Genomic DNA, 27264 nt, shown 5'->3' with positions numbered 1-27264 from the left:
CACTTGGTGGATCATCCTGGGAATGTGAAAGGGCATAGAGAAGAAACTTTTTAAAAAGATATAAGTAAGTCAATGAATTAGAAATTTTGCAGTTCCTGCCACCAGTTGAATCCTCACCGTGGGGGGAGAGAAGGAAAAGCCAGGATTGGTTGTTTTATTTTTTTCTTAAGGTGATAAGAGTGTAATGCTGTCCCTAAATTTGTCTAGTCACAAGGTGAAGTAAGATATCAGGAAAATTATTTAGTGTGAAATAGTTCCTAGAAAATAATATCTACTCATTTAGGAAATGGGTGTTGCATGACCACCTGAGCAAGGGTACATTTCCTTTACTGCTGACACATGCATGCCTTCCCCCATCAGCCAAATGTTCACAGTGAATCAGGTCATCTGTCGCATAATGTTCCCCTTAATGGTCTAGCCTCAAATCCTGCTAGGCCCTTATCAGTTCTGAGTACCAAAGGTATCTCTAATATTTGTTGATTCATACTTTTAGGAGGGAACATACTGGAAGTCAAGCACTACATGCTAAATAGGCTCTGGGAATATAATGAAGAATCAGATAAGGTCTTATTTCCACCTTAAGCCTTTTGTGATCTTTGTTTTGGGCAGAAAGAAGATAATTCAGATTCTCAAGTATCCAAGCTAAGAGAGAAACTGCAGCTGATCAGTGCTCTCACAAACAAACCTGAGAGCAACAGGCCTTCAGACACTGCTGACAAAGGTGAGATACTCGGGGCTGGCTCCTGAATATTTCACGCAGGCTTGGGCAGCTTGCCTCCCACACAGGGAGTGGGGAAAGGTGTTCTAGCAGGACCGATCAAACTGAGGGAATGATGCCTGAGTGCATCGACATGAAGCTGATACACTTTGGTTTCATTTAGAAAAAGCCCATTTTGTACATGATTTGTATTCCAGTCTATTAAGGAAAAAATGGGTAATGTTTAGCTTGAAATAGACTTCTCCATGCTGCCTGCATCCAATTATAGGCAAAAATGTAACTGTCATAGCGTATATTAAACCAGGCCTAAATGTTGTTTACGGAGTCTTTTCATTACTCTAAGTGCATAAAATTTACTTAAAAATGAATATTAGTCCTTCTGAAAAACCATTAACAAATAATGATAGGATCATAGTTGGAAAGGCCCTTGGCTCTAGGTAGGGACATACCTAATCAATATTAGCCCCAAGGATATAACTGGACTGGGTTGGCCTTGACCCCCACTCCCCGCAAATACTTTTTCATTTGGGGGAAAGCATTCAACCTCTCTTACTCTCTTTTGGATGGGGGACACTACAATGGGAGCCCTTGTCCTAATATCACACTGCATAATCGTATGAAAGCCCTCTTTCCACACCAGCTGATCTGGTGGCACATACCCCAGATCGGGCTTATGGTGTGGCTCCTGGGATATTAAATATCCAGTGCTGTTCTCACTTGCAGCTTGAACTCTTAGCATGTAAACCTATAAATGCTAACTTGTACTGTAAGAGTTTCCCATGGGCTTCCTACAGCTTAAACCTAATGTTATATGATACTGATTGATCTTCACTTGTCCACACAACATATCTCAGTCCATGCCTTGAGCTTCATGTAGTCACTGTGCTACTTAATTCTCAACTATTTCTTTTAAATTAAGTACATACGCAATTGCCCTAAAAAGTAACCTTCAGAACTCATTTAATATAGTGTCAGATTTGATGATATTAGAGTGGTATGTGTTTGTTACAGAGCAAGTACAGAGTTTCACATCAAAGCCGTCAGCATCGCCAAAATTTCCACAGTCTCTTGGAGGTCAAACTGGGAAAGCTGCGCAGCTAAGACCTATTGCCCTACCAGGAATTTCTAGCATTGAAGGTAAATTTTTATACCATGGAGTAATAGGGATAATGTTCAAAACTAAAACTTTGTAATTTTTTTTATCTTATAAGAAAAAGAATCCTATCTGACCTTGACTGAGTACTTCCTGTGAACCAGATATTTGATATACTGTGCATCACATCATACAATCCCATTAACAGCCCTGGGAACATAAGTATTCATGTGTTATACCCACTTTTCTCGATAGGAAGACTGCCTAAGTCCACAGAGCACACAGTGGACTGAGGCAGAATTTACACAGAGACAGTCTGACACCGAAGTTTGCACTCTTAACCGGTGCATTAAAGAGCGTTCATTTTTTCAGTGAGTGCCTAATTAGACCCAGTGATAAGCACTGAGGATACAGTTTAAGATACGATCTCACTTTCCTCAAGGATGTGAGTTTAGTGGAGAAGGCAAACAAGCAACCACAACACTGTGAGATTAGTGAAGTGGAAGTTGACCCTATTTGCTAAGGCCTTCCAAAAATGAGGGCCCTTTAGCTGAAAATCAGAAAGATAAATATTAGTAGGAAGGAGATGATTCTCAGTAAACGAGTCTACCTTGCCTCCAGCAGCATATATGCTGTCATTCATTGTGCTGCTGAGTCTCCTGATCTTGCATTCACCAACTGCCTATAAAATCACCCATTCCCACCCTCCTACTTTTGCCGGGCTCTCCACCTTAACTTAGGTGTTGTTCCACCAGGAAACATTATCTTACCTCCTAGGAGTGGATTAGGTGCTTCCTGTGTATGACCTCTTAGAATATTTTATATTTACCCCTGTTTAGCACATGTCACTCTGTTGTAATTTCCTGGGAAGATAGAAAATTAATTTTACTCCCAGCCTCTAGCATAGTGCCTGGTACACGTATTTGTTAAGTGAATGAATTATCTACAGTCTATAATTAATGCTCAAAGCATAGAAGACTTTAATTTATATTGCCATATAAATGCAATTACTTTTTCCCCTTACCCCCAGTTTTTTTTTTTTCTCTATATTTTCTGGGGAGACAGGAGAGTGTTAAATTGTTTATTTTTCAATACAAGTATCTTCTCCCACTTGCTGTTTATTACATCAAGAATTGATGAGAATGAATGGAAGAGAGACTGTTAGAGCAGATTAAGAAATAGCCATCTTAACACTTGTACTTCAATCTCTGACATAGGCATTATGTACTTTGGGTGACTATACTTTTGAAATGACCCAAAGCAGCAATAAGATTTTTATTTGACTACTACTACCAATTTTATAAGCTCATGCCCCATATACACAAAAAACATTTTCCAGCTAGCCACTTGGTGGCAGGCAGTCCCACCTGCTGCTTCTGGCTTTGGGAGCTTTTGAGATTTTCCTGCCGTTTCTCTGATCTGTCTCAGGACTGAAAGCTGGACCTTCTTCAAAAGCTCACAACCTCATCCCCCCAGGCCATTTCCATTCTTCCTAAGTACCAAACAGTAGGAGGCCTATAGAATCTAGGTGTGGGGTTAACTAAATGAAAAGAGGGAGAAGGGTTTAGGGAAGAATTCTAAAGAAACAGAAGCCTCTTGACTATCTTCTAGTATTAGAGACTAAATCTATTAAGTCATTCTGTGGGGACATAATCAAGTCCTTTTAAAATATTATGTAAGTAATCAGCCTTCCTGAGTGTTTATTATGAGGCCTTGGAGAAAATACCAGAAGAGACTATTGATAGAAACTGTCCAGTCTTGTTTGTTGGCTCAAATAATATCTTCGAAATCTGAAAGAAGCTACAGATCAACGGGTGATACTACTCTCTCTCATCTGGGAGAGAAAGAGCACACAGGTGCCTGATGCTGTATATATACTGTATGTATCACTTTGAAGAGATCTGTAGTCCTCTGCCTTTTCTTTTTAATTGAGATAGAATTCACATACCATAGTAATCACCCTTTTAAATAATTCACAGTTTTTGTATATTCACATGTTGTACAACCATCACCACCATCTAATTCCAGAACATTTTTTATCATCCTAGAAAGAAATCCTATACACATTAAACATTAAATCGTCACTCCCTACTCTTCCACCCACTAGCCCCTGGCAACCACTAATCCTTCAGCCAAAATTTGGGTTTGCCTGTTCTGGGTATTTCATATAATTAGTATCATATGATCCCTAGCCTCATATCCATGCTTCTTTCAACATGCTTCTTTCCCTTAGCATAATGTTTTCAAGTTCCACCCATGTTGTGGCCTGTAGCAGTGTTTCATTCCATTATATGACCAAATAATATTCCATCGTATGGATATACTACATTTTATCCATTCATTGGTTGATGGACATGTGGATTGTTTCTACTTTTGGGGTAGTAGGAATAATGCAGCTATGAACATTCATGTACAAGTGTTGATATGGGATATGTTTTCATTTCTTTTGTGTATATACCTAGGAATGGAATTGCTGGGTCATATGATAACCCTGTTTTGACTAACAGTATGCCATAGTTTGTTTTATAGGCTCAGCTCCTATCATTAGCTTTTAAGGCTTCTCTAGTCCTTTTTACCCATTCAACAGAAGAATAGAATCTGGCAAATCTAAAAGGAAAGCTGTGGACAGAGAGAATGCCAGCCCATTCATTTCTCTCTGTGATTATCTATCACTGCTTCTATTTTGGAAGGATAGTTCCAGTGTTCCTCTTGTTCTTTTTTAAAGGGTTTTATTTACTTATTTGTCAGAGAGAGTGCTGAAGCATGGAGAGCAGCAGGCAGAACAGGCAGAGGAAGAAGCAGGCTCCCCACTGAGCAAGGAGCCTGATGTGGGGCTCCATCCCACGGACCTGAGTCGAAGGCAGACGCTTAACTGACTAAGCCACCCAGGTGTCCCTGTTCGTCTCATTCTTAAAGGGTCAAGAGTTCATCTGATTCAGTGAGATAGTAAGCCTTATCTTTTGGAAACAAAGTCCGCAAAAGAGCTTTTAGTGCTTTGCATTCAACTGAGACTACTTTTAAAACTATTGAGTAAATTCAGCTATATGTATAGACATAAACATTTTTTTGTAATTCCTTTTTAACAGATCTTCAGGATTTATTCCACAAGACTGGCCAGGACATGGATGGGAAGCTGACCTACCAGGAAATCAGGAACTCCTTAGGTTCTGCTGTACCAGAACTTGAGACTTTGAGAGCATTTGATTCTGATGACGATGGAAGATACTCTTTCCTGGAGCTAAGGGTAGCTTTAGGTGTCTAGCCTCATCGGGCATATTTTAGAAATGGGTATATATACCCAGGACTACCTAACATCTACTCACCTAACGCAAACAACCCTTTTATTTACCTGTCGATCCTCCAGACTACTGTAGCAGACACATTGCCACCTTTTAACTTGTTTAAAAAGCTATAAAGAAAAGTTATTTTTTTAAAAAAGACCATTTTACCTATATGATATTCAGAAATCTATGATTTCCTAAAGCCAATAAGATCTTAATTTCAAAATTGCCAGGAAAAAAAAAGTCAGGCCCTCTTATTTTCTCTTTCCTTTTTAAATTTTTTTTTTTTTTAGGGGAAGGAGACCTTCTCTTTTAAAACTGGAAAATGTGTATATAGAGAGACTAAGCCACCTTTTATATTTCACATAAATTTGCCTTAAATTAGCTGCACTTTATACAGACTCAGAAAATGTCTTTCTTTTAAAAGCTAGACCTTTTAATATTTAAAATGAAAGAAAGAATTGTGCATATTTTGTGGGACGTCAGAAGAATGGCTTGAAACAGGCTGTGAACAAATGACTTGTTATTAAAAATCACTAATGTGGTAACAGTAAAACTATGTCCATGTCTCCTTAAGGTACCTCCTTCAGGTGCTGCTGTGGGGTTTGGCCTGGAAGCTGGAGGACCAGATTTGGGGAGGTGACCCTGTCAGGACTATGCTGCCTCTAGGCTCAGGAAAGTAAGAGTCTGGCTCTTTGTTGCTGTATCCTCAGCTGATCCCAACCTGTGAACCAGACAAGTCTTGTTGGGGGTTTTTCTCACTTTTAATCTTTTTCAGAGTTTATGAGCATAAACAGTTCTGCAGTGGGGAGCTGCATTTTCCCCACTGGGTGAGCTACATTGTCTTCCCCCACCCACCCACTCAACCCTCTCTCAGCTGTAGCTGGCTGCCACCTCTGGCCTAGCCTCCATTCTGAACAGCAGGTCTGTGCTCCTCTGCTCACTGTCTCCACCTGGCTACCCAGGAGGGGCTTTAGGGGATAGCTTTGCCCCTCATTGTAACCCAGGAAACCCCTTGACATTTCACCTGGAGGCTTACCAAGAAGAACTTCGTATGTTCTTCTGTGAAATGCTCACAGAACATAGAACATAGAAGTGTTCTTCTATGCTCTGCTGTGAAATGCAGCACATGAAATCAGGTCAGGTTCCCTTACAGTTGTCAGCTCAAGGAGCTAGAGGCATTCTGTCCAGAGGATGCCGAACAGTATCAAGCAGGGGGCATCACATGATGGTAGCAAGTTTTTTTCAAATCTCATAACAAGCATGTGCAATACTCTTCCCTTTAAATACTTCCATGGGTCTGGTACAAAAGGTCCCCAGACTGGAAGGAACCACATCTCCATGTCACCTGTGTGTGTGTGTGTGTGTGTGTGTATGTGCTGTGCTGTTCTTAGAAACAGGCCTTGGGCAACACAAAAGGAAGAACTTTGTGGAACTTAACTGTTCTGTAGACCAAGTCAGGGAGAAACTAGAGTTTTCATGGCACAGACTTCTTTAGTAGAGCTCGTTTCCATTTTAACTTCATCCACGTTGCCCTGTTACCCAGGGATGCCATTGAGCACCTTTAAACATTTAAGGGCTGGTTTTTTCTTTATGTGGTGTTCAGTTTAGTGTTGACTAACTTTGATTTTTTTTTTTCCTGAAAGGATGAACATTTAGTTAAAGCAAGATGAAGTATTTTCCCATGAATGTGTCTGCTTACCTCACTATGGCTTGTGTTTCTCTCTATTAAAAAAAAAAAACCCTTTTTTTTTTTTTTTTTTTTTTTTTGCCTAGTGAGCTCTCTCTCTTTCTTAGAAAGGTTAAAATAAAATTAGCCTGGCACTTTAGGTAACTTGAAGACAACTCTTTTTCTTCTGGCTGCCTTCCATGAACACCCCCTCCCCTTTTAAATATATATACCCTTACAGATTTTGTAACAACCAAATAAAATTCTAGCAATAAATTGAATTATACTCCTATATTTGTATATACTGTACCATAAATAGTATGTCTGTACCTGGAAGGTATTTTTTTGAGAACTGATTTATATGAAATATACTTGAGGGTAATGTAGCTTGTCCATTTTAGTTTCAAATTCTTATTCATAGGCAGATACTCTGAGGACCCCTTAACTCTTTGTGGTCTGTACTTTTCTTTTGTATCAGATAGCTCCACCTGGAGAATTCAGTTTTGTTTTTCAGTTTCTCAGCTGTTCGCCCCACCTCGAGCTCATCTGGCTCGCATGGTCCTGAAGCCCGCTGGACTTCCTGTCGCCTTTGGCAGAGGTGTTCCGGCCACACTCTCAAGACTGTGAATATCCTTGCCGTGCCACTGCCCTAGCTTCCAGGCAGAACAAGGGCATCTGGAACTCTTGTTCCAGGTTGAGGAGACTCATTGGCTTAAAGAGTTTGACAAACCTATTCTTCAGTGACAATTTGGGAGTTTTCTTTGGAAGTTGTCTTAACTTCCCTAACCTGTAACTTTTGAACTGTACTCAAGCCTCTTTGCCTCATGTCTCAGCTCTGAGAGGAAGATTGGGTTTTGGTGTTTGTTTTAAATACTTTTACCTTTTCATCCTGGCAGCTCCTCCTACTGCTTTCCTAAGTGACCCAAAGCATGGCTTCTCGGTCCTTCTTTTTTTTTTTTTTGCCTGTACTCTCTGGGATAATGTTCACTTCGAGAGCCTCCTTAGAAATCAGAGGACCAAAAAGGTCTTCTAGGAAGAGAAGAGTCAAATGAGTAGAAAACCTGACTTAGGGGGAAAGGTAGCATCCTCTTAAGGGCAGAGAGGGACCTGGCACTGAGGACAGGACACCCTACACCTGCGGCCATTTCCTCATTTTAAGTTGCTTTGCTGGATGGAACTCCAATGCTCCCACCTGCCACTGCTGGTCTTGCTGGTCACAGTTGAAGACTTTGACTGTGATGGGCTCATACTCATAATGGGCTGCTGTTGAGTTGTTTTTAGTGACAGCTTTTGTTTGCTCCACACCTCATTGGCTTACTTACCAACACCAGCTAGATGTGGTCCCTTCTTTCGTATCCAAACCAGAACACATTTGGGTATTCCTGAGACTTTATAGAGTGTGTATTGTTTGTTATATGAACCTAACCTACCTTGTTGTTTTCTCATATTAAGAAATGTAAATCTACTTTGCTTTAGCGGAGCTATTTTGGTAATGTCTGAGCAATTTTGGTTCTTTGTGGAGAGTGAATTCAAGGTGTCTGTGACTTGAGCTTTGCTTATTTCATATCAGTAATACAGCTAATTTATCTAAATAAAACATTTCCTTTTTCTCCCACTGTGTCTGTGACTAATGGTTCCCCCCTCCCCCGCCATACCTTCAATTACTAAGAAAACAAGAATCTACTTTGATCCCTATTTTTATAGACTCTCCTTTTTAAAGCAAGCACTAACAGATGGTGAATAATCTGCCTTAAAAACTGCAGCATCTTGGGGCGCCTGGGTGGCTGAGTTGGTTAAGCCTCTGCCTTCAAGTCAGATCATGATTCCAGGGTCCTGGGATCAAGTCCCACATCAGGCTTCTTGCTCAGCAGCAAGCCTGCTTCCCCTATGCTGCTTCCTCCCTCTTTCTCTGGCAAATAAAATCTTTAAAAAAAAAAAACAGCATCTAGCCTGAAGAAGAGAAGGCTGCTGGTTGGGCATCTTCAGGGTTGGAGGGGGTGGATTAAGTGGGGAGGGAGTCCCTTCCTCTGTCTCTATCAGTCAAGCTCCACTTGGGTCTTCACTGGTGTTTTGTGTTTGGGGGATTTTTTTTGGTTTGGTTGGCTGGTTGGGGGTTTGTTGGTTTTTTGTTTTGTTTTGTTTTGTTTTGTTTGCTTCTTGGAGGTGTTTTTGTTTTTTAAGATTCAGTAGAAGGGCGCGTTGACAAGGAATGTTCTGTTGCCTTTTTATACAGGGTTGGGGCGGGTCTGTGAAACCCATTCCAAGAGAATGGCCATATAGGGGCTGGGACTTTTTCACACAGAGAAAAAAGAATAAGAAAAATTAACTCTACAAGTTTGCTGGTGTTCTAGGATCATACAAATATAAGCAAACATACCCGGTCAGGGTGGCCTTTCCCTTCAAGGAAGACAACATAAAGTTTAACTCATTTACAAATATGGTCAGATGACTTCCTCATTCCCAAAGTGAAGGGGAAAATTTATCTCCTGGGGATGGAGTTTGGCTTTTTTTTTTTTTTTAAGGTTTTATTTAATATTTGAGAGAGAGAGAGAGCACAAGTAGGGGGAGCAGCAGAGGGAGAGGAAGGAGGCGGCTTCCCACTGAGCAGGGAGCCTGATGAGGGGTCTTGAGCCCAGGACCCTGGGATAATGACCTGAGCTGAAAGGAAACAACGAATTGAGCCACCCAGGTGCCCATGGGCTTGCTTATCTTTAAAGTGGGATCAAATAACCAGTATTCTCTTTGTCTCTCCTTTTAGGATTGTTTCCAAAATGCACAAAAATATCTCCATATAGTGTGGATGTTAACTTTCGGAAAGTCCATGGATCCCTTTGAGAAAGATTTTTAAAAATACATTTTGTGTGTAATTTTAAAGGGTTCAATAACCAGCCCTCCCCCTAAGCCAATCCATGGACCAAGTTAATTATGCCCTGCAGATGTGCATGTGCACACACACAAACACAATCATTTGCCACGTGTTTTCTAACAGGACTTTTCAACAGGGAAGGGACACTACAGTGTATGCTGAGAAGACCAAGAACTTGTTGCCAGGCAGATGTGAATTTGAGACCTAACTCTGCAACATGAAAACAGGATGCCCTTGGAAACTGTCTTTTTTATAAGTGGAGGATTGTGAGGTCCATTTGGCAGTTTTCTTGTATTAGACAGAATGTGGAGACAACCGTAAAAGAACTCAGTGCATCATCAATATTAAAGAATGCGATTCAGGGCGCCTGGGTGGCTCAGTTGGTTGAGCGACTGCCTTTGGCTCAGGTCATGATCCCGGAGTTCCAGGATCAAGTCCCACATCGGGCTCCCAGCTCCTTGGGGAGTCTGCTTCTCCCTCTGACCTTCTCTCTCATGCTCTCTCTCACTTATTCTCTTTCAAATAAATAAAATCCTTAAAAAAAAAAAAATGTGATTCAGCCAGCAATGCAGCATAGCTCCTGGATGTCACAGTGACTTGTTTTACATGTGACACGGCCACTGTGAATTGCTATCGCTCATGCACCCCCAGCAGCTCTCACTCTTGTGGCAGCTGTGCTTAATGTCCCACAGAACAGCAGTACCACTGGATACCTGGCCCACAGTCTGGCATACGTTTTTGGTCTTAAATACTGAACAGAGGAATGGTGAACTCATGAGTACTGATTTGGTGTCTCTCCCCACAGCCAACCCTCCAGTTTCCATTTACGACCTTCAGCTGTTTTGCAAAGTGCCCCCATCAAACAGGGAAAGGACATTGCCTTCCTAACGACAAATGAGACACAAGGGAGCCTTGGGCTTTTTTCAGTCTTTCATAATGTGACATCCAGATGGGCTCTGGCCTGTGTCAATACCACCTCCCTGGGATTAGCTGTATTTTCCTGCCCCGCCCCCGGTCCCTCCAGCTCCCACCCTGGAGAGGTGGCTATAATTCTGAAGCGAGAGGCTTGGTACTGAAGCAGTGGTCTCCATGGGCCATAGTGGGGAGGGAATGGAAGTGGACATTCCTCTCAGGACAGGTGTCCAAAGGGTAGGAGACTGAGTGGTTCAGCATTGGGGGCAGGTTGCACAGGGAAGGAGCAAAGGGTACCTCCTGAAAGACGGGAATCGGAACGGGGTCACTGGTGTGGGACGGCAGCATGGGGGAAGGTAGGGGCTGCAGCGGAGGTTGTAGCAGGGTGGGGACCTCCACCTTGGGGCTGCTGTCTTGGGCAGCAGAGCTCCTGCTCTCAGGGATGTCCAGCTCCCACAGAGGATCTGCATTTTGGACCTCAGTCTCAGTCTTGGTGACAGTAGGGGGAGGGCCTGTGTTAATGGCTGTGTTCATGCCATAATGTCGACGCTTGTTGATCCAGTACAACAGTGGGCTGTAGGTGAATGTGGCAGCTCTCATCACCTCCACCCACTCCTGGGCGCGCTCTTCCCGCCGCAAGTTCTTCCTCCAGTGCAGAAAGAGAATGCAGCCACCGGTTACGACAGAACACAGCCCCAGGAAGCCGAAGTACAGTGAGACCCACACTAAGGCAAGAAAGAAAAAGGCAAGTGGGCTGATAACTCTAACTTGGAGCCTGAGCTATTTCTTATTCCTCTCCCTAACCCAGTCATCAGTTATCCAATCCACTCAACCACTCTCTCCATTCCTCCCTTCCCTCCTCATTGGCTTGTCTCATCATTCTCTTATTCAGTCAATGCTATGATTTCAGGCCACTGTTAGCCCTTTACAGATCAAGAAAGCTAGGTCTAGAGGGGGCATGACCGGCCCAGACTTGGTCAAGCCTCCTGTTCCCAACCCTGGACCCATCCAATCCATCTGATGTAGAAGACTTACTAAAGGCAAAGCCCATCAAGGAAGTAAGTCTAGAGGTGATGGGGAACACCAATGTCCCATCCCATTCCACCATACCCCTTACCCATTCAACTGTGATGGCTCTAGGGTATTCATTGTACCCCGCACCCCTCCCCACCCCCAGTTCAGTAGAGAAACAATCTCTGCTCTCAATCCCTAGTTTTCTAGAGGAAAGTATATCTTATCTGCTTAGCACTCCTCCATACGGGTTACCCCCACCCCATCCATGTAAAAGCTCTTCCCTGAGTGTCTGTCCCTTGCTAAGGGCACAAGGCAAGAGGCAGGGACTAGAAGGGCATTTACCACCAGGGAGGCTCAGGTCCTCCTGCTGGGAATCCATAAGGTCAAGCCTTGGTACCCAGCTGATAGCTCTGGGGAGAGGGAGCTCACCTACCCATCTGCCCTGCCAATAGAAGGCCCTGGAATACTTAGTCCCATTGTTCCCTAAAGGTGAGGTCACTGGATTCTAAGCAGTAAACATTCTAGGGGCAGGGCTTGTGAAGTCTTGGGCTAATGGAAGCAAGGGACTCTATCCAATGATGTCTCATAGGCCTAGTGTGTCTCTACTGCTGGGGAATGACCCACCCACTGAACGGTCTGCCCTCCACCTCTTATGATGAGTCCACAGAGAAGCCCCCAGGAAAGAGCCCCCAGGTGTTTCAGGGGTCTATTCATGTTTCTGGGCTTCAAGAAACAGTTGATGGTTACCTGTCACCAGTGGAAGAATGGGGCAGGGAGCACACACAACTTTGGGTAGCCTTGCCTTCGGGACTTTTTTTTTTTTTTAAGATTTTATTTGAGAGCACAAACAGGGAGTGGCAGGTAGAGGGAGAAACAGCCTCCCCATTGAGCAAGGAGCCTGATGTGGGGCTCTATCCAAGGCCCCTGAGATCATGACCTGAGCCAAAGGCAGATGCTTAACCAACTGAGCCACCCAGGCGCCCTGCCTTCAAGACTTCTATAACCAAGTTGCAGGAGAAAACCTGCTCCAGGATACTAAGTGATCAGTGCCTCCATCCTTGGCTCTTACAATCTCTCTTTTGTTTAGTTATCTTCCTTCAGCAAGTATTTCCTGGGCATCAGGCCCTGTAGGAACGCCCCACCATCCAGCCCTACACCTCTTTCCAGCCTCATCATCCTCCCTATCCTTAACATACCTTGCCTTCTGACCAGGCCAGACTCTTGGCCTCTTCACATCTCTGGAGTTCTGCTCGCACTGCTCCTCCACCCAGGAGTCCCTCCCCTCTTCCCCTGGACTGAATACCTACTTATCCTTCAAGGCCCAGCTCAGTCCCCCAACTCTGTCACAGTCTTTTCTGTTGGCTTCCCCAAATCCCATCATCTCCAGTTCAAAGGGCAGTTCCTGTCAGATGCTTGAGCCCTGGAGGTAGATGTCCCCTACCCAGCAGTCAGCATCGCACGGACTCACCCAAGTTGGAGACTTGCCACGCCTCCTGGGGCAGCTCAGTTAGAAAGCCTCACCTTAATGAAGCCCAAGTCCCCCTCCCTGAAGTTGCAGCCCTGGGCCTAGCCCAGCTTGTGGGACCACTTAATCACTTCCCCTTTTCTAGTCCCCCAGCATGGGACTCAGGGCACTATTCAGCTCTGATTTCCCTCCAGGTTCCGCTTAAGCTCTGCTCTCTTAGCTCACTGGCTCCTGCTTTTCAGTCTCTTTGCTGATCTCTCTTTTCCCTGATTTCTAATTACCAGCATGCCCCAGGACTGGATCCTCCACCCTCTGTCTACACTCATTCTGTCAGTGATCACCTCCAGACTCATGGCTTTAAATATTACACAAGCACTGACAACTCATACTTTCTATCTCCAGCCCAAACTGCTCCTCCAGACTTTGGACTCCTTCACCTAACAGCCTGGCTGACAGGCCTACCATTAAAGGGGATTAAGTCTATTAAGTTATCTCAAAGGAACACACCCCAAACCAAACTCCCGATCAGCCATCCTCCAAAACCTATCTCAGCCTTCTCCTGTCTGTAAATGGCAACTCTGTCCTTCCAGTTGTTCAGGACAAAAGCCTGTAAGTCAACCTTGACTCCTTTCAGTTCCTCATAGCCACATTCACTCCTTTCCACAATCGTTAGGTCTTACCTTCAACACGCATCCAGAACATGACCCCTTTCCCATCACTATCACTGCATTCTACCCACCACCCTCCACCACTTGGAGTACTGGTCTCCCCATAGGGTGACCAGCCATCCCACTTTGCCTGGAACTGAGGAGGTTTCCAGGACATAGGATTTTTGACGCTAAAACCAGGGAAGTCAGGTAAACTAGGACAAATTGGTCACCTTTGGGAGAGCTTCCATCCTTGCCCCTGCCTCCCTCCATGTTCTGTATTTTGCCAGAAGCCAGAATGATCCTTTAAAAAAGTAAATTAAAAAAATAAAAGTAGAGCATGTTACTTCTCTGCTCAAAGCCTACGGTGACTTTCCAACTTAATTAGAATAAAAACCAAAGTCCTTAGCCAAGGTCTACAGGGCCCAGAGTGCTCTAACTGCCCCTCCCCATACCTCTTCATGTAAGAACTTCCTTGCTATCCCACAAGCATGACAAGCATGCTCCTGCATCTCAAGGCCTATGCGCTTGCTGTGTCCTCAGTCTGGAAGGCCCTTCTCCCAGATAGCCAGACAGATGATTCCCTCATTTCCATCCGCATTCTGCTCAAGCATCCCCTTATCTCTCTCTCTCTATCTCTCTCTCTTAACCTGCTTTGTTTTCCTGCATAGCTTATATCATCACCTAACCTTACAATTGACCCTGGAACCAGAGGATTAGGGACTATGATCCCCGCACAGTTGAAAATCCATGTGCAACTTTTGACTCTCCCAAACTTAACTAATAGCCTACTTTTGACCAGAAACCTTACCAATAACACAAGCTGTTGATTAACACCTATTTTGTATGTGTATTATATAATATACTGTACTCTTTTTTAAAAATTTATTTTGAGAGAGCCCATGCACACAAGCGGGGGGAGGGGCAGAGGGCAAGAGACTCAGACTGCATGCTGAGCATGGGGTAGGGGGTGAACCTGAGATCATGGCCTGAGCCAAAATCAAGAGTTGGAGCTCAACCAACAGAGCCACCCAGTTGCCCCCATATGTCATATTCTTACAATAAAATAAGTATTCTTACAAATGAAGTAAGCTAGAGAAAAGAAAAATGTTAAGGAAATCACAAGAGAAAACACATTTACAGTGTTGTAAAAAATCCACTGACTGAGCCGCTGGCTCAGTCAATAAAGGATCCGGGCCCAACACGTACTTTCACAGTAGTTCCCAGGGCAGCAGAAAGTACTGATATCCCACCTTATGTGATGAAGTGTCCAAGTAATGGTTTGTGTAGCAAACTTCCTGCAGACTGTGTAGAATGCAAGACAAATTTCTCCTGTGTCTATGGGAAACCTGTCACCTTTGACTGCACAGTCAAACCTTCTGTTACCTGTGTTGATCAAGACTTCAAATCCCAAAAGAACTTCATCATCAACATGACTTGCAGGTTTTGCTGGCAGCTTCCAGAAATGGATTATGAGTGTTCCAATTCCACCAGCTGCATGACGGTGTCCTATCCCCGGCAGCGTTACATGGCCAACTGCACCGTGCGGGACCACATTTATTGCCTGGGTAACTGTACTTTTCCAAAGATGCTGTACTGCAACTGGACTGGAGGTAATAAGTGGTCTACTGCTCTGGCATCACCCTCGGTGGGTTTGGAGCCGACCGTTTCTACCTGGGCCAGTGGCGGGAAGGCCTCGGCGAGCTCTTCAGCTTTGGCGGCCTGGGCATATGGACGCTGATTGGCGTTGGCTACGTGGGACCAGCAGATGGCTCTTTGTACATTTAGCCATGGTTATGTGCTTCAGAGAGGAGCAGTGCTTTGAAGTCTCTTTGCCGGTAGGAGTTGATGTGCTGTGACTAATGTATTTGTATGTTTTTAATGTACAGCATCTGTACTTTGCCTGCTTTGATGAAGGTAAAATAAAATAAAACAAAACAAAAAACCAAAAAAAGTGGACCCCTGCGACTCAAACTGGTACTGTTCAAGGGTCAGCTGTTTCGTTTTTTGTCTTTCATCCTTCTAGAATGTAAGATCCATGAATTAGTAGTAATCAAGGAAATAAATACCTAATCATAACTACTATGTCATAACGACTATGAAGAAAAGAAAATGAGGTAATGGGATAAAGAATATAAAGGGACAGCATGGATCAAGAAAAGTTCCTTTGAGGTGCCAACCTATGAACTGAGCCATCAATGATGAGGCCGCCACATGCAGATCCCAGCAGAGGGATCATCAGCCAGTGCAAGGGTCCTGAGGCAGGTCTAGGTCAGCACACTCGAAGGACTTACTAATCTCGAGTCCACCACACTACTACTAGCACAGGCCAGGGCCTAGGGCCAATCTCTATGAGTGCAGGCTGGACTGAGAAAAGTCGAAGGCGCTCTGTTCCTGCCCCGGAGGAGTCCACCATTCATGAGGGGTTTCTACCAGGTAAGACCCAGACAGGAAGGACTTCTGAAAAGGCAAACTGATCATGCCATTGTAGTGGGCTTGCTCCAGGCCTGGCCCTGTCCTGGGAGAAAGTGAAATACAGAGATGTTGATGTCACTGTGTCTGACCCCAGGAACTCCCACTTGGTTCAAGGGGATGAAGAAGATGGTGGTATTGGGTCAACAGAGAGGGAAAAAAAGAGCATTACAAGAATCAAAAACAGCCCAAATCAATACTTGTTAGAGACAGACACAGGTGTCTCTTTGAAGAGGTTTGGCTCAAGTTCAAGGTGGGTGTCAAGAGGCAGAGGGAGACAAGGCTTTGGAGGCAGCTGGCATCTTGCAAAGAGTTCAGTCCTTGGGTAGAACTTTGGCAAGTCTCTTAATGACTCTCAGCCTCAGTTTCTGCATCTGTAAAAAACAGAAAAGGCCTGTCTCACAGGATATGAAGCAGATGGTGCCCTGCACAAAGAAACACCCAGGAAAGAGAAGCTGCTACTGTGATTATAGTTGAGGAAAGGAGCTTGGATGCTGAAGAACAGACAACTAACGCCGGCGAGCGCCCAGAGAATCTGCAAGGCAGCAAATCCGAGCGGCTTTCTGGAGGAGAGGGAGCGCGGAGGCTGCTGGATCCGAGCGGGAGGGCGTGGAGCCGGGAAAACTTGGGGCGGGGGAGGGGAGGAGACAAGCGGCGGCACCCCGAGCCGCCGGCCGAGCGGGTGGCGGAGTCGCGAGCCCCGAGCCCCCGCCTCCCCGCCCCGGGGGGCCCGGAACCTTGAGCGCGCGGAACCTCGGTGCCGGAGCAGGGGCGCGGCGGACCGGCAGCGCGATGGAGCAGACGTGCTGGCCGCGGGCTGAGGCCGACGCGCCGGGGGAGGAGGAGGCGGGGGCGGCCATGGCTGCCGTGGCGGCGGCAGGTGGAACGGGCCCGGCCGTGTTGCAGGTGGCTGGTCTGTACCGGGGGCTGTGCGCCGTGCGCACCCGCGCCCTAGGCCTGGGGCTCGTGTCCCCCGCGCAGTTGCGCGTGTTCCCGGTGCGCCGCGGCTCGGGCGGCCCCGCGGGGGGCGCCGACGGCAGCGGGGTTGGAGCCGAGCTCGAAGCCAACCCCTTCTACGACCGCTACCGAGACAAGATCCAGCAGCTGCGCAGGTGCGGACCCCGGCCGGCCGGCCGGCGGCGGGCGGGTAGGGGCGGCGTGTTTCTGGTGGACCCCACGCCTTCAGTGCTTAGAACAGCCTTGCGAAGCAGGCTCGGTTACTGTCCGCACTCTGTGGGTGATGTGTCTGTCTGTGGGCTCAGAGAAGCAGGATGACTTCCTAACATCACACAGCTAGTCCCAGAAACGAGCGTCTCCGCAAAGTCCTGGCTCTTCCGCGAGTTGTCTGTGCTCTAGTTCTCAAAACGCTGAGGTGGATTCCTGTGTCAGCCTTAATGAGGTAGACGGTTCCAAGAGACCTGCCCTGATTATAGAAATGGGAACATAGAGCCTTCTAGAGAAGGGACTTGACTTGCTCAAGGTCACATATTGAGTCACTGAGGCCTGGCCTGGAGCTCGGGTTCCTAAGCTTCTAGCTACAGCCCTGAATACAAGGAAAGGAGGTTGGGGGAGAGAGCAAGGCATCAAAAACTAATGGAGTCGCAGATCATCCATTGAACCCTCTCATTGAGAGGGAGAAACAGAATCCGCAGCAAAGACCTGCCAGAGGTGACACAGAGCTCCTTGGGATTCATCTGATCTGGAATCCAGGGTTTCTAACACTACCCCTCAGCTTCCAGATGAAAGGACTTGGAGATCAAGAGGCTTGAGGTGCGTGCAAGGGGACCAAGAGAGGGTCTTAAGAGTTAAAGTGGAAAGAGGTGAAGAAAATGAAAGGTGAAAATTAGAGTGGCTTTGAAGAGAATCTGGCAGGGTAGGCAAGCATTTGTCTTAGAAAGAAAACCAAAAGCTGCATACTGTAACTTCCTTGAGCTCTGTCTCATCTTTACTTCCATGGCCTGAATGTACTTCTCCATCATCTTCTGGACTCTTGCAGTCATCCTTTAGCTAGTCTTCCCCTCTTCCACCCCAGTCCGTCTCACTGCTGCTGTGGTGACCTTCCTCCCTTTTTGAAAAAACTGACAGAATAAAGGAATGAATATTTTTGCCCTCTTTCCAGCAGCATTCAAATATACTCAAGGATTTCTCTTTCTTTTCTTTCTTTTTTAAAGATTTTACTTATTTGACAGAGATATAGAGATCACAAGTAGGCAGAGGGAGATGGGGAAGCAGGCTCCCCTATGAGCAAAGAGTCTGATGTGGGGCTCGAGCCCAGGACACTGAGATCATAACCTGAGCCGAAGGCAGAGGCTCAACCCACTGAGCCACCCAGGCGCTCCAAGGAATTCTCTTCTTTAAAACCTTTCGTTGACCTACATTCCCCTCCAGCCTTTTCTCATTGATCCCTTTCACAGGCTACATCTTAGGAGAGTTGTCTACTTATACTCTGGATACTTCACAGTTCCCCCTCATTCCTACTCATGAAACAATGAATGGCTGGTTTTATACTCCTTCCCCACAAGGTCATTTCCATCAATATTTACACATGCTGCTGTCTCAAAGAGTGAGCATCCCAAAGCACCCTCAGTGACTCTAGATAATGTCCATATTCCTTAGTGTTCTACACAAGGTTTTCATGCTGTAGCATCTGTCAGTCTCTCTACATTCACTAAAACCTGGGCCCTTGGAGCACCAGCCACAAGTTTGGTGTGAGCCAGTAGCAGGACAAGGCTGTATGCCCTCTTCACCCCTTCAGCCCAGTATCTGGATTTTTGCATCACACTTTGCATTGGTGAATTGGGAATATTTGATCTAGCTGCAGGCCCACTATGTCTAGAGTGTGGACAAATTGGAGGGTGTCCAAAGAGCAGGTTTATAGTGAGGAAATACTCACAAATCACATGTATGAAGAAGGGCCAAAAGAACTAAGGAAATTTAACTTAAAGAAAACTTTCAGGGCTGTCATAATAGCAATTTCCAAGTACTCAGATAAAAGGGATTAGACATTTTTTCTTGTTCTTGAGTGTGAAAGATATAGATGAATAGATTTAAGCTCAGAACATTTTAATAATAAAAGATGTCCAAGGTGGGAATGCAGAGTCCAGTGCCTAGGCCACCCCTCACTCCCTATCCACTCACCATGGCAGCCCAGGTTTGACTGTGGATATTTGCAGCACTAACCCTGGTCCTGGCATTTACAGCCCCAGCAGGTGCCACACCCCACAGGACAGGACCCCTGGAGTGACTCTGCACTGAGTTGCTGGCCTGCTGTGGAGGGAAGGAAGAAGATCTGCCCATGTAATGGCATGAAGGGCATAATGTTTAATGTCACTTCTGGAACTTATTTTTATGAAAGAGGGGCCCCATACAATGTCTTGACCAGGAATCACTCCACCAGAGAAGTGATCAGGATGTCCTTGGATCCTGCAGACTACACCTATGACACTACAGGTCTCATGGCCCAGGAGCTGTAATCCCTGTATGATGTCTTCACCAAAGTGTACAGTGCCAAATATCACATCGTTGGCTACACAGCCTGAAGAATTCTTAACAAGGATGGCAGCCTCAACTTGGACTTCGGGCCGGAAGACCAGCTTCGTTTTGACACAAAGGACCAGTTCTGATGTTTCATTTGCAGGAGCCAGTGCTTTGGAGAGAGAGTCAGGGAGAAACTCAGGTGCTAAATCTTTTCCTACAAAATGCCTCTAAATTACCTGCATCTGAATAAACAGATGTTTAACCTTTGCATGGGCAGAAGAAGATGTCCAGAGCTAGATGTGTTCATGTAAAAGCTTGACACCGGCTAGGCTACTGGATTTCTGCCTGAGTAGAATGACCAAGCGAGATGATTTCAGAGTGCCCTCTTGAGGATTTGAATTCCAAGCACCCAGAGTATTAGTACCTGAGGGACCAAGGTTTACATCTTCTAAGAAGTAACCTGCAGGACAAGAATGTTACACAGGCCCCTTGAAGGTTAACAATAATTAAATAACTGGATTTATTTTTCCACTTTCTTGATTTATAGGCAAATCCTTCAGCCTTTGAATGCTTGTGTCCTCTCTCTCTGGAAGTGCAGCATGATCCTTTGTTATTTCTAAATTCAAAAAGTCCCAGATGTTTTCACTTTTGGTTTACCTTTGATCAGGTCTGACCCAGCTGCTTTTGAATCCCGACTGGAAAAGCGCATTGAGTTTCGGAAGCAGCCAGTGGGGCACTCCAGGCAAGGTGACTTTATCAAATGTGTAGAACAGAAGGTAAGACCTGCTCCTCTTTGTGGTATTGGCTCCCCAGTGTGCTACACCCCCATTCCCAACCCTATCTTGGGAGTGGGCTCACTGATGGGTCAGCTGGATGAACTGAATGTAGCCTCTCTCTACACAGCTCAGTCTCCAACCATAAATGGTATCCTCCTCTTTCTGGCAAAGTACTGTGGTCATGGTAGAGGTACAGAGGGATGAAAATGACAGTCCATGCTCCTGGCGGGTGTGGTAGAATGGTTAAGGCAAAGCACACATGGCAGGGGGGCTCTGGAGCTCCAGAGAGAAAAGTGCGTAATAGCTACTCACCCTAAACAAGAATCAAAGCTGGGGGGAAGCATGTTGAAATCTAATACAGTGCTTTTCAAACAGTGATCTGCAGTAGGAAATCTATTTTACACTGCAGTTCAGTATATACATGTGTGTGATTGTAACTGAAGCAGAGCTTTTACAAAGCAATGCTTATTTTTACTACATCCAGTGCACTTCTTTTTTCTTTTAAAAAAACTTTCGCCACAATCCCGGCCAAATCCAGGTTGATTTCACAGCCTGTGATTTGAAAAGTACTAACCTAGGGTGGTATATAGAACAAATTGGAGTGGGAAAGGCTGAAACCAGGAAGGATATACAATAATCCAGGTGTGGACTGTTTGGGCCTGAAATAACATACAGTGGAAAATTGGGATTCTGCATTGTGTTTTAGAATGAAAGATGTTTATTTAATTTGGACAGTAACTTTTTTGCCTTGAGTATTCTAAATTTTAAGAGAATCCACTCAGTCTTTTAATTACTGGTTGAGTTCATGAGAACAAAAGCAAGTCACTGGGTTAATCATTATAAGGTTGGGGAGCAAATTCAACCTCCTATCACAAACATAGTTTACAACCTTATGTGAGCAAACAAGTCTCTATTACAAATATTTTAAGAAACGTAATTTCCTATGGTAAACACTTACAGTGCCAAGGTTACAAATCAGTAGCTCTTGGAATATTACTGTATTATAGACTTGGAATATGACATGGAAAAGCTCTTTGCCCTCTTTTGTAAACAGGCATAGAAATTCACTTTCATGATGATAAGATGCAAAGTCAAGATTTACCTTAAATTATGGCAACTCTTGGGTAAATAATGACTTACTGTCTTTCATATTTAGCTAGATAAAGGGGCTAATGACTCCACTCACTTTGCTCTGAGTCATTGGCTCCCTACCACATGAGACCCAGCATTCCCCCCAACCTGACACAGGGCTTGATGCCAGGACCACAAGATAATGACCTGAGCCAAAGTTAGATACTTAACAACCTGAGCCGTCCAGGCACCTCAAAAACTTTTTTTTAAAGATTTATTTATTTGAGAGAGAGTGTGCCTGAGTGTGCATGATTGAGCACAGGTGAAAATGGAGGGAAGGGCAGAGAGAGAGAATCTTTAAGCAGACTCCCTGCTGAGCATGGAGCCCTGATGTAGGACTCATGCATGGCTTGATCTCACAACCCAGAGGTCATGACCTGAGCTGAAACCAAGAGTCAGATGCTTAACCCACTGAGCCACCCAGAGGTCACAAGGAAGGAACTTTTAAATAAAATATTTATTTGGTAGATGATACGAAATTTCTACAATGATTGAGTAATATAAATGAAATTTTTATGAGTGAACTTTAGTATATAAATTCTTGAACACAATTATGCTGTGAAACCTAATTCAGTCATCAGAGGCTCTTACCTGTGTATGAAATCACCATGAATACGTAAGCAGCAAGTGCTGACTGGTTTAGGGGTATTGTGTCACTACTTTTCAAAACTCCCAAACTGTGAGCGGTGTTATCAGTGATCCTCATGAGATTTCACAATATGCAACCTTTTAGGTTATATAGTAGTTGTGTTTCTAAAAAACTAGGGTGTTTATTAAAGCCATGTTAAAAAAGAAAAAGGAAAAGCAAAACAGAGGTTAGAGTCTAGACCCAGGTAATTATAAAAAGGTTTTTCACTTATGAGGACATCTGGCTAGACACTGAAAAGTGCAGAGTGAGGGAAAATTCTTCACAATGTGCAATTCCTTTATAAGATTGCAGCTCCTGGCACTGCTTACCCGCTCACAAATACAAATGTCCTCATCCAGTGAACTATTGTGATAACAGAAGAGTTGTCCACACGGATTTCTAGAGCACCTACATGGAAATAGTAAAGTACCCATTTAAATGTTTTATTAAGGGACGCTGGGTAGCTAGTTGGTTAAAGCGTCTGAGACACTTTTGGCTCAGGTCATGATCCCAGAGTCCCAGGATTGAGCCCCAAGTCAGGCTTCCTGCTCAGTGGGGAGTCTGCTTCTCCCTCTCCCTTTGGCACTCCCCCTGTTTATGCGCTCTCTAATAAGTAAATAAAATTTTTAAAAAAGATAAATGCTTTATTAAGTGTTCTTAAGGCTTTTGGCACATACCTTCAACTATAATTTTAATTACCATATTTCATTGGTTCTAAAACCCACTTTTTTTTTTTTTTTTTGCATTTCAACATCTCCAGAACTGTCTTAAAATTGAGGTGATATGAAAGTATTGTGCTATTATTTGGTTGGCATCATTTTCTGATACATAAAATAATGGTTTCTCTTAAGTAATGTCTTAATTTAAAATAAAATGCAATAAGCTTATACTTGGACTTAAATTTGTTATTTCTGAAAGTACAAATGGAAATAAAGAATGGATTGGAGGGACACTGTGGGAAAAGAATATACAGGGCTTGTTGATTAAAAGGTGAAGGCAGCTGTGCAAATGGAGGGTTTCATTTGTTTTGTTTTTACAGTGCAACTGAAGGTGAGTGGTATGAAAAGGAAATCAGTTCTCTTTTTCTGGAAAGTTTATGAGTGAAGGACAGACTACATTAGGATGCTGCCACTATATAGGGTATGACCAAAAAGACAATGGTATATCCAACAGATTTTTCTACACCAGACTTTTGCCTAATTTGTTGGTACTGATTCTGTGGGCATCATTTATTAAAGGTTTGGATTCTTTGAGGCACAGAGTAACAAAAGACAAGACTTTATGCAGACAGTGTTTCTCAGCCTCTGAATACCAGGTGTAGATTGTACTCCTCCTGAAAGGCATGGACTTGAACTGAAAAATTGAGCGAAAGACTTAGAACAACACATCCCTGTTATCAGCAATCTCATAATAGGATTTCCTGGCCATGGCCTTTATCAGTGGTAGTGGACTAGAGAAATAATCACTAATTTAATAGAGGGATATTAAGAGTGAGTGCTAGAAAGACTAGTCTGGTAAGGATGCCTGCCATCAGAAGTGTGTCACATGAGAAACAGCCTTCGAAAATACAATTTTCCATTGCTCACCTCCTTGTGGCTCGCTGTGGAGCAGATCAGAGAGCAGAGCACAGGAAACCTCAAGCAGGCCTCATTCTGGGAAGGAATCCCTCATTATCAGTAGTGGCAGGTACAGAATGGACTCTACGTACTGGAAGATGGTAGTTACTAACAAGTCTTTTCTCATCTCTCTATCTCAAAAGCTTAGTCATAGAAAAGCTGTCTCCAAACAATAACTCATAGAACAGTGTGTACAGTTACTATATAGAATGGAGAAAAGTGAGTTAAGTGTCAGATTACTAAATGAGATATTGTGCACCTAACCCAGCATGATGGTATTTTTCTTATGAGCAAGGTGTACAGATAAATATCCTGTCTCATCATGTATTTCAGACAGATGCCCTGGGGAAACATCCTGTGAGCAGAGGATTCACTAAGGGCAAGGTAGGTTTCTAAAGATCTAAGTCTGAAGTCATATGGAATATCTATAACTGCAGATTTGAACATACTTACTGTGGTTCAGTGATTTTGTGATTTTTTTCCAACTGTAGAGATGAAAAATATTTCTATGACTTTTTATGTCCTTGATAAATCTCTGGCATAGTGTGGGTCCTGAGGGTGCTAGAGGAAATATGAAGGAAATCCTAGTCATATGCTTTCTTTCTATAGGAAGTAGTTTTTAAAAATCAAAGTATGTTTACTCATTTAATTTGCAAATAAGGAGCCACCCCAGTAGAATAGCAGTTAAAGGTGACAACCAGATTTTCTCTTCTTACCAGCTGCAAAATGCTGCAGTGCTCCTCAGTGAGGGTAAAGCATTTGGAAAATACTTATAGATACTCCCGAGGAATAGGACTATGAAAACCTGCTGGGGCTTAGGGGTTCACTTCTCTGAGCATTCAGGTTTTGTTATACACACTCTGTACTTATTGAAGATCGGCTCCACTGTCCCGATCTGTCGCTTCCCACAAGGCTTACAGGTAGCTAAACTGTTTTATTTTTTTAATTGTGGATGTTAATTGCCTTTTGTTTTCTCATTCAGACTCTCAGTTCAATCTTTAACATTGAGATGGTGAAAGACAAAACTGCAGAAGAAGTAAGACAGGTAATGAATGAAAATGGGCTTGCATACTTTATGAAAATGTGTGCTCTCTAAGCCAAATCTGAAAGGAGAAAGGAGCATATATTTCTTGACCCCTCTTTCCAGCCAAAATGAAAGGTGGTCATAGAAAGCAAAAGTGGTCAATTATGTGAAACAAAATGGCAGAAGAAACTTAACCTTTCTTGATTTTACTCCTATATGTCTAATCAACTCATATTACGCCCTTCTCTTTCATTACCGTTTGCCCACATCTTTTTTTTTTTTAGGATTTTATTTATTATTTGACAGAGAGAAACACAGTGAGAGAGGGAACATAAGCAGGGGGAGTGGGAGAAGGAGAAGTGGGCTTCCTGCTGAGCAGGGAGCCTGATGCGGAGCTTGATCCCAGGACCCTGGGATCATGACCTGAGCTGAAGGTAGACGCTTAATGAGTGAGCCACCAAGGCGCCCCCAACCCCATTGCCCACATTTTATTTAAAATCGTCAGTACTGTGTTCTTGGCATACTGTACTACCTAATTAGGTTTCCCTGTTCTTATTCCTCCCTGCTTCTCCACCTCTGATAGCCTTGCCAGTTGAATACTCTTAAAGTTCTGCTTTCATTATGAAAAAGCATAGTGTATTTGTTAAGAACACAGACTCTAGGGGGCCTGGGTGGCTCAGTCAGTTGAGCACCTGCTGGTTCTCCCTCTCCCACCCCCCCATGTTTGTGTCCTCTCTCTGTGTGTGAAATACATTAATTAAATCTTTAACAACAACAACAAAAAAAAACTAAGAAACCAAGACTCAGAGACTCAAGAGCCAAGCCACGAGTTTTAAGTCCTAGCTCTACCACTTACTACGTTAATGACTTTGATATGTTCTAACCCTAACCCTAACCTGTCTGAGCCTTAGTTTCTCTCTGTAAAGTGGAGATAATAATACTAATAGTAGTGCTAATAGTACTTATCTCAGGGCACCTGGGTGGCTTAGTGGGTTAAGCCTCTGCCTTCGGCTCAGGTCATGATCTCAGGGTCCTGGGATCAAGCCCCACATCAGGCACTTTGCTCAGCAGAATAGCTCTCTACCTACCTCTCTGCCTACTTGTGATCTCTCTCTCTGTGTCAAATAAATAAATAAAATCTTTTAAAAAAATAGTACTTATTTCATAATAGTAATAATAGTACTTACATGTAGAGCTCCTTGGGGAATTAAATGAGTTCATATTTGTAAAGCACATAGAACAGTGCATAGCACAGAGTAAGTGCTACATTTGTGTTTTTAAGTAAATGAATAAAAATAAATATTATGTCAGTGACCTGCTTGCAAATGTTCAGTGACTTCCTATATTCCTTTGCTTGCCATTCAGAGTCCTTTGTTATTATAGGACCTTCTTCAGGGAGCTTTCTGGACACCTTCCTTCAGAGCACTTATGATCTGTCCTACCTGTTTGATTATTCCATACACCTTGATTTGCATTGCTGTTTACATTTTCATATTGTGATCCTTTTCTCTCTAATTAGACTATTATAAGCTATTTATTGGCTTTTATTGTAATTCCATGAATTATTTTAGGTATATTGAGAAAATCAAAATAATAAAGCAGTAGACTGTGTGCCAGGTACTATACTTAGTGCTTCATATGCACTATTTCATTAAAGTCTCATAACTATCTTGAAGTGCAGGTGCTATTATTTACAGTTTACAACCAAGAAAACTATAATTTAAAGAGATTAAATAGCTTAGGGTAGAGCTGGGACTCAAACCCATGTCTGTTTGACTCTGCATCCTATTCCCCTTCGGAAAGTTGTGCCCATTGCCATGAGTTTCCTTTGGGTGCTGTGTCATTTATATCAGCAGAAGCATTTATTGAATATCTACTAAATATCAGGTTGTATGCCAGACATGGAAATAAATGAGAGAATCCCCTCCTCTCAAATAGTTTTAGCCCAGTAGAAGGACAGAGACGGAAACAGACAAGAACAGCATAGGGTTCTAACGTGTGTTAATAGAGGCTTATGCAAAGTCTCGAACTGTGTCTTTGGGAAGAGATGCCGATAGAAAGCGGACACCAACCATGTTTTTTAGGGGAGAGAGAGAGAAGCCAGGTCCAGAAGGCTTGATCGTGTGATGAGTATCATGCAGACCTATAATTTTAAACACAAGTTTGTGTTTGTTAAAATAATTTTGAGTAACCAAAGTCAGTTATGTTAGGAAACATCTATCTGTCTATAAATTTCATTTGATTCATGAACTATCTACTAAAATAGATTAAATAAAAATAGAAGGTTATGCTGTCATTAAAATGAAAAGATTGTCTGACATGTAAAAAAAATAAAAATGGGAAAGCAACCTTTGGCTGCACTGATAGTGGTTTGCCCAGGTCCTGGGAGGTAATAGTCCTTCTGTACCCTGTGTTAGTTAGATCATACTTAGCCCCCCCCCCCCCAATTCTTATTGAAAATGTTGACAAAGCAGA

General features: G+C 43.7%; 4 protein-coding genes across 7 annotated transcripts in view; 3 read left to right on the top strand and 1 right to left on the bottom strand.

Moving 5' to 3' along the window:
- The window catches only part of EFCAB14 (EF-hand calcium binding domain 14), a 38073-nt gene extending 29697 nt beyond the window's left edge, over window positions 1-8376 (top strand). For both annotated transcript variants that reach the window (XM_059374639.1, XM_059374640.1), the window contains 3 exons: window positions 610-721; window positions 1730-1855; window positions 4898-8376. In XM_059374639.1, the coding sequence (XP_059230622.1) occupies window positions 610-721; window positions 1730-1855; window positions 4898-5073 (414 nt within the window). In that variant the 3' untranslated portion in view covers window positions 5074-8376. The remainder of the gene's footprint in view (window positions 1-609; window positions 722-1729; window positions 1856-4897) is intronic.
- A 2295-nt stretch (window positions 8377-10671) lies between these two features.
- On the bottom strand, window positions 10672-11947 carry TEX38 (testis expressed 38). The gene is made up of 2 exons (XM_059376794.1): window positions 11896-11947; window positions 10672-11264 (listed from the first exon to the last, which is right to left on the bottom strand). The coding sequence occupies exons 1-2, from the start codon at window positions 11930-11932 to the stop codon at window positions 10672-10674; spliced, it is 630 nt and encodes a 209-aa protein (XP_059232777.1). The 5' UTR covers window positions 11933-11947.
- A 2663-nt stretch (window positions 11948-14610) lies between these two features.
- On the top strand, window positions 14611-15582 carry LOC132001723 (TM2 domain-containing protein 3-like). Its single transcript, XM_059376550.1, is given in 2 exon segments — window positions 14611-15299; window positions 15302-15582. Coding segments are annotated over 2 exon segments (525 nt in total). The 5' UTR covers window positions 14611-14926; the 3' UTR covers window positions 15454-15582.
- Window positions 15583-16817: 1235 nt separating this feature from the next.
- The window catches only part of ATPAF1 (ATP synthase mitochondrial F1 complex assembly factor 1), a 30561-nt gene continuing 20114 nt past the window's right edge, over window positions 16818-27264 (top strand). Inside the window, exons 1-4 of one of the 3 annotated variants that reach the window (XM_059374641.1) lie at window positions 16818-17249; window positions 20282-20390; window positions 24099-24149; window positions 24748-24810. In XM_059374641.1, the coding sequence (XP_059230624.1) occupies window positions 16930-17249; window positions 20282-20390; window positions 24099-24149; window positions 24748-24810 (543 nt within the window). In that variant the 5' untranslated portion in view covers window positions 16818-16929. The remainder of the gene's footprint in view (window positions 17250-20281; window positions 20391-24098; window positions 24150-24747; window positions 24811-27264) is intronic. The other 2 variants (XM_059374643.1, XM_059374644.1) reach the window with 2 other exon arrangements.

This window comes from Mustela nigripes, chromosome 14 (genome assembly GCF_022355385.1).
Source record: "Mustela nigripes isolate SB6536 chromosome 14, MUSNIG.SB6536, whole genome shotgun sequence".
Classification (NCBI taxonomy): domain Eukaryota; kingdom Metazoa; phylum Chordata; class Mammalia; order Carnivora; family Mustelidae; genus Mustela; species Mustela nigripes.
The sequence above is the reverse complement of the archived record's forward strand: the minus strand, read 5'-3'. Positions and strand labels throughout refer to the sequence as shown.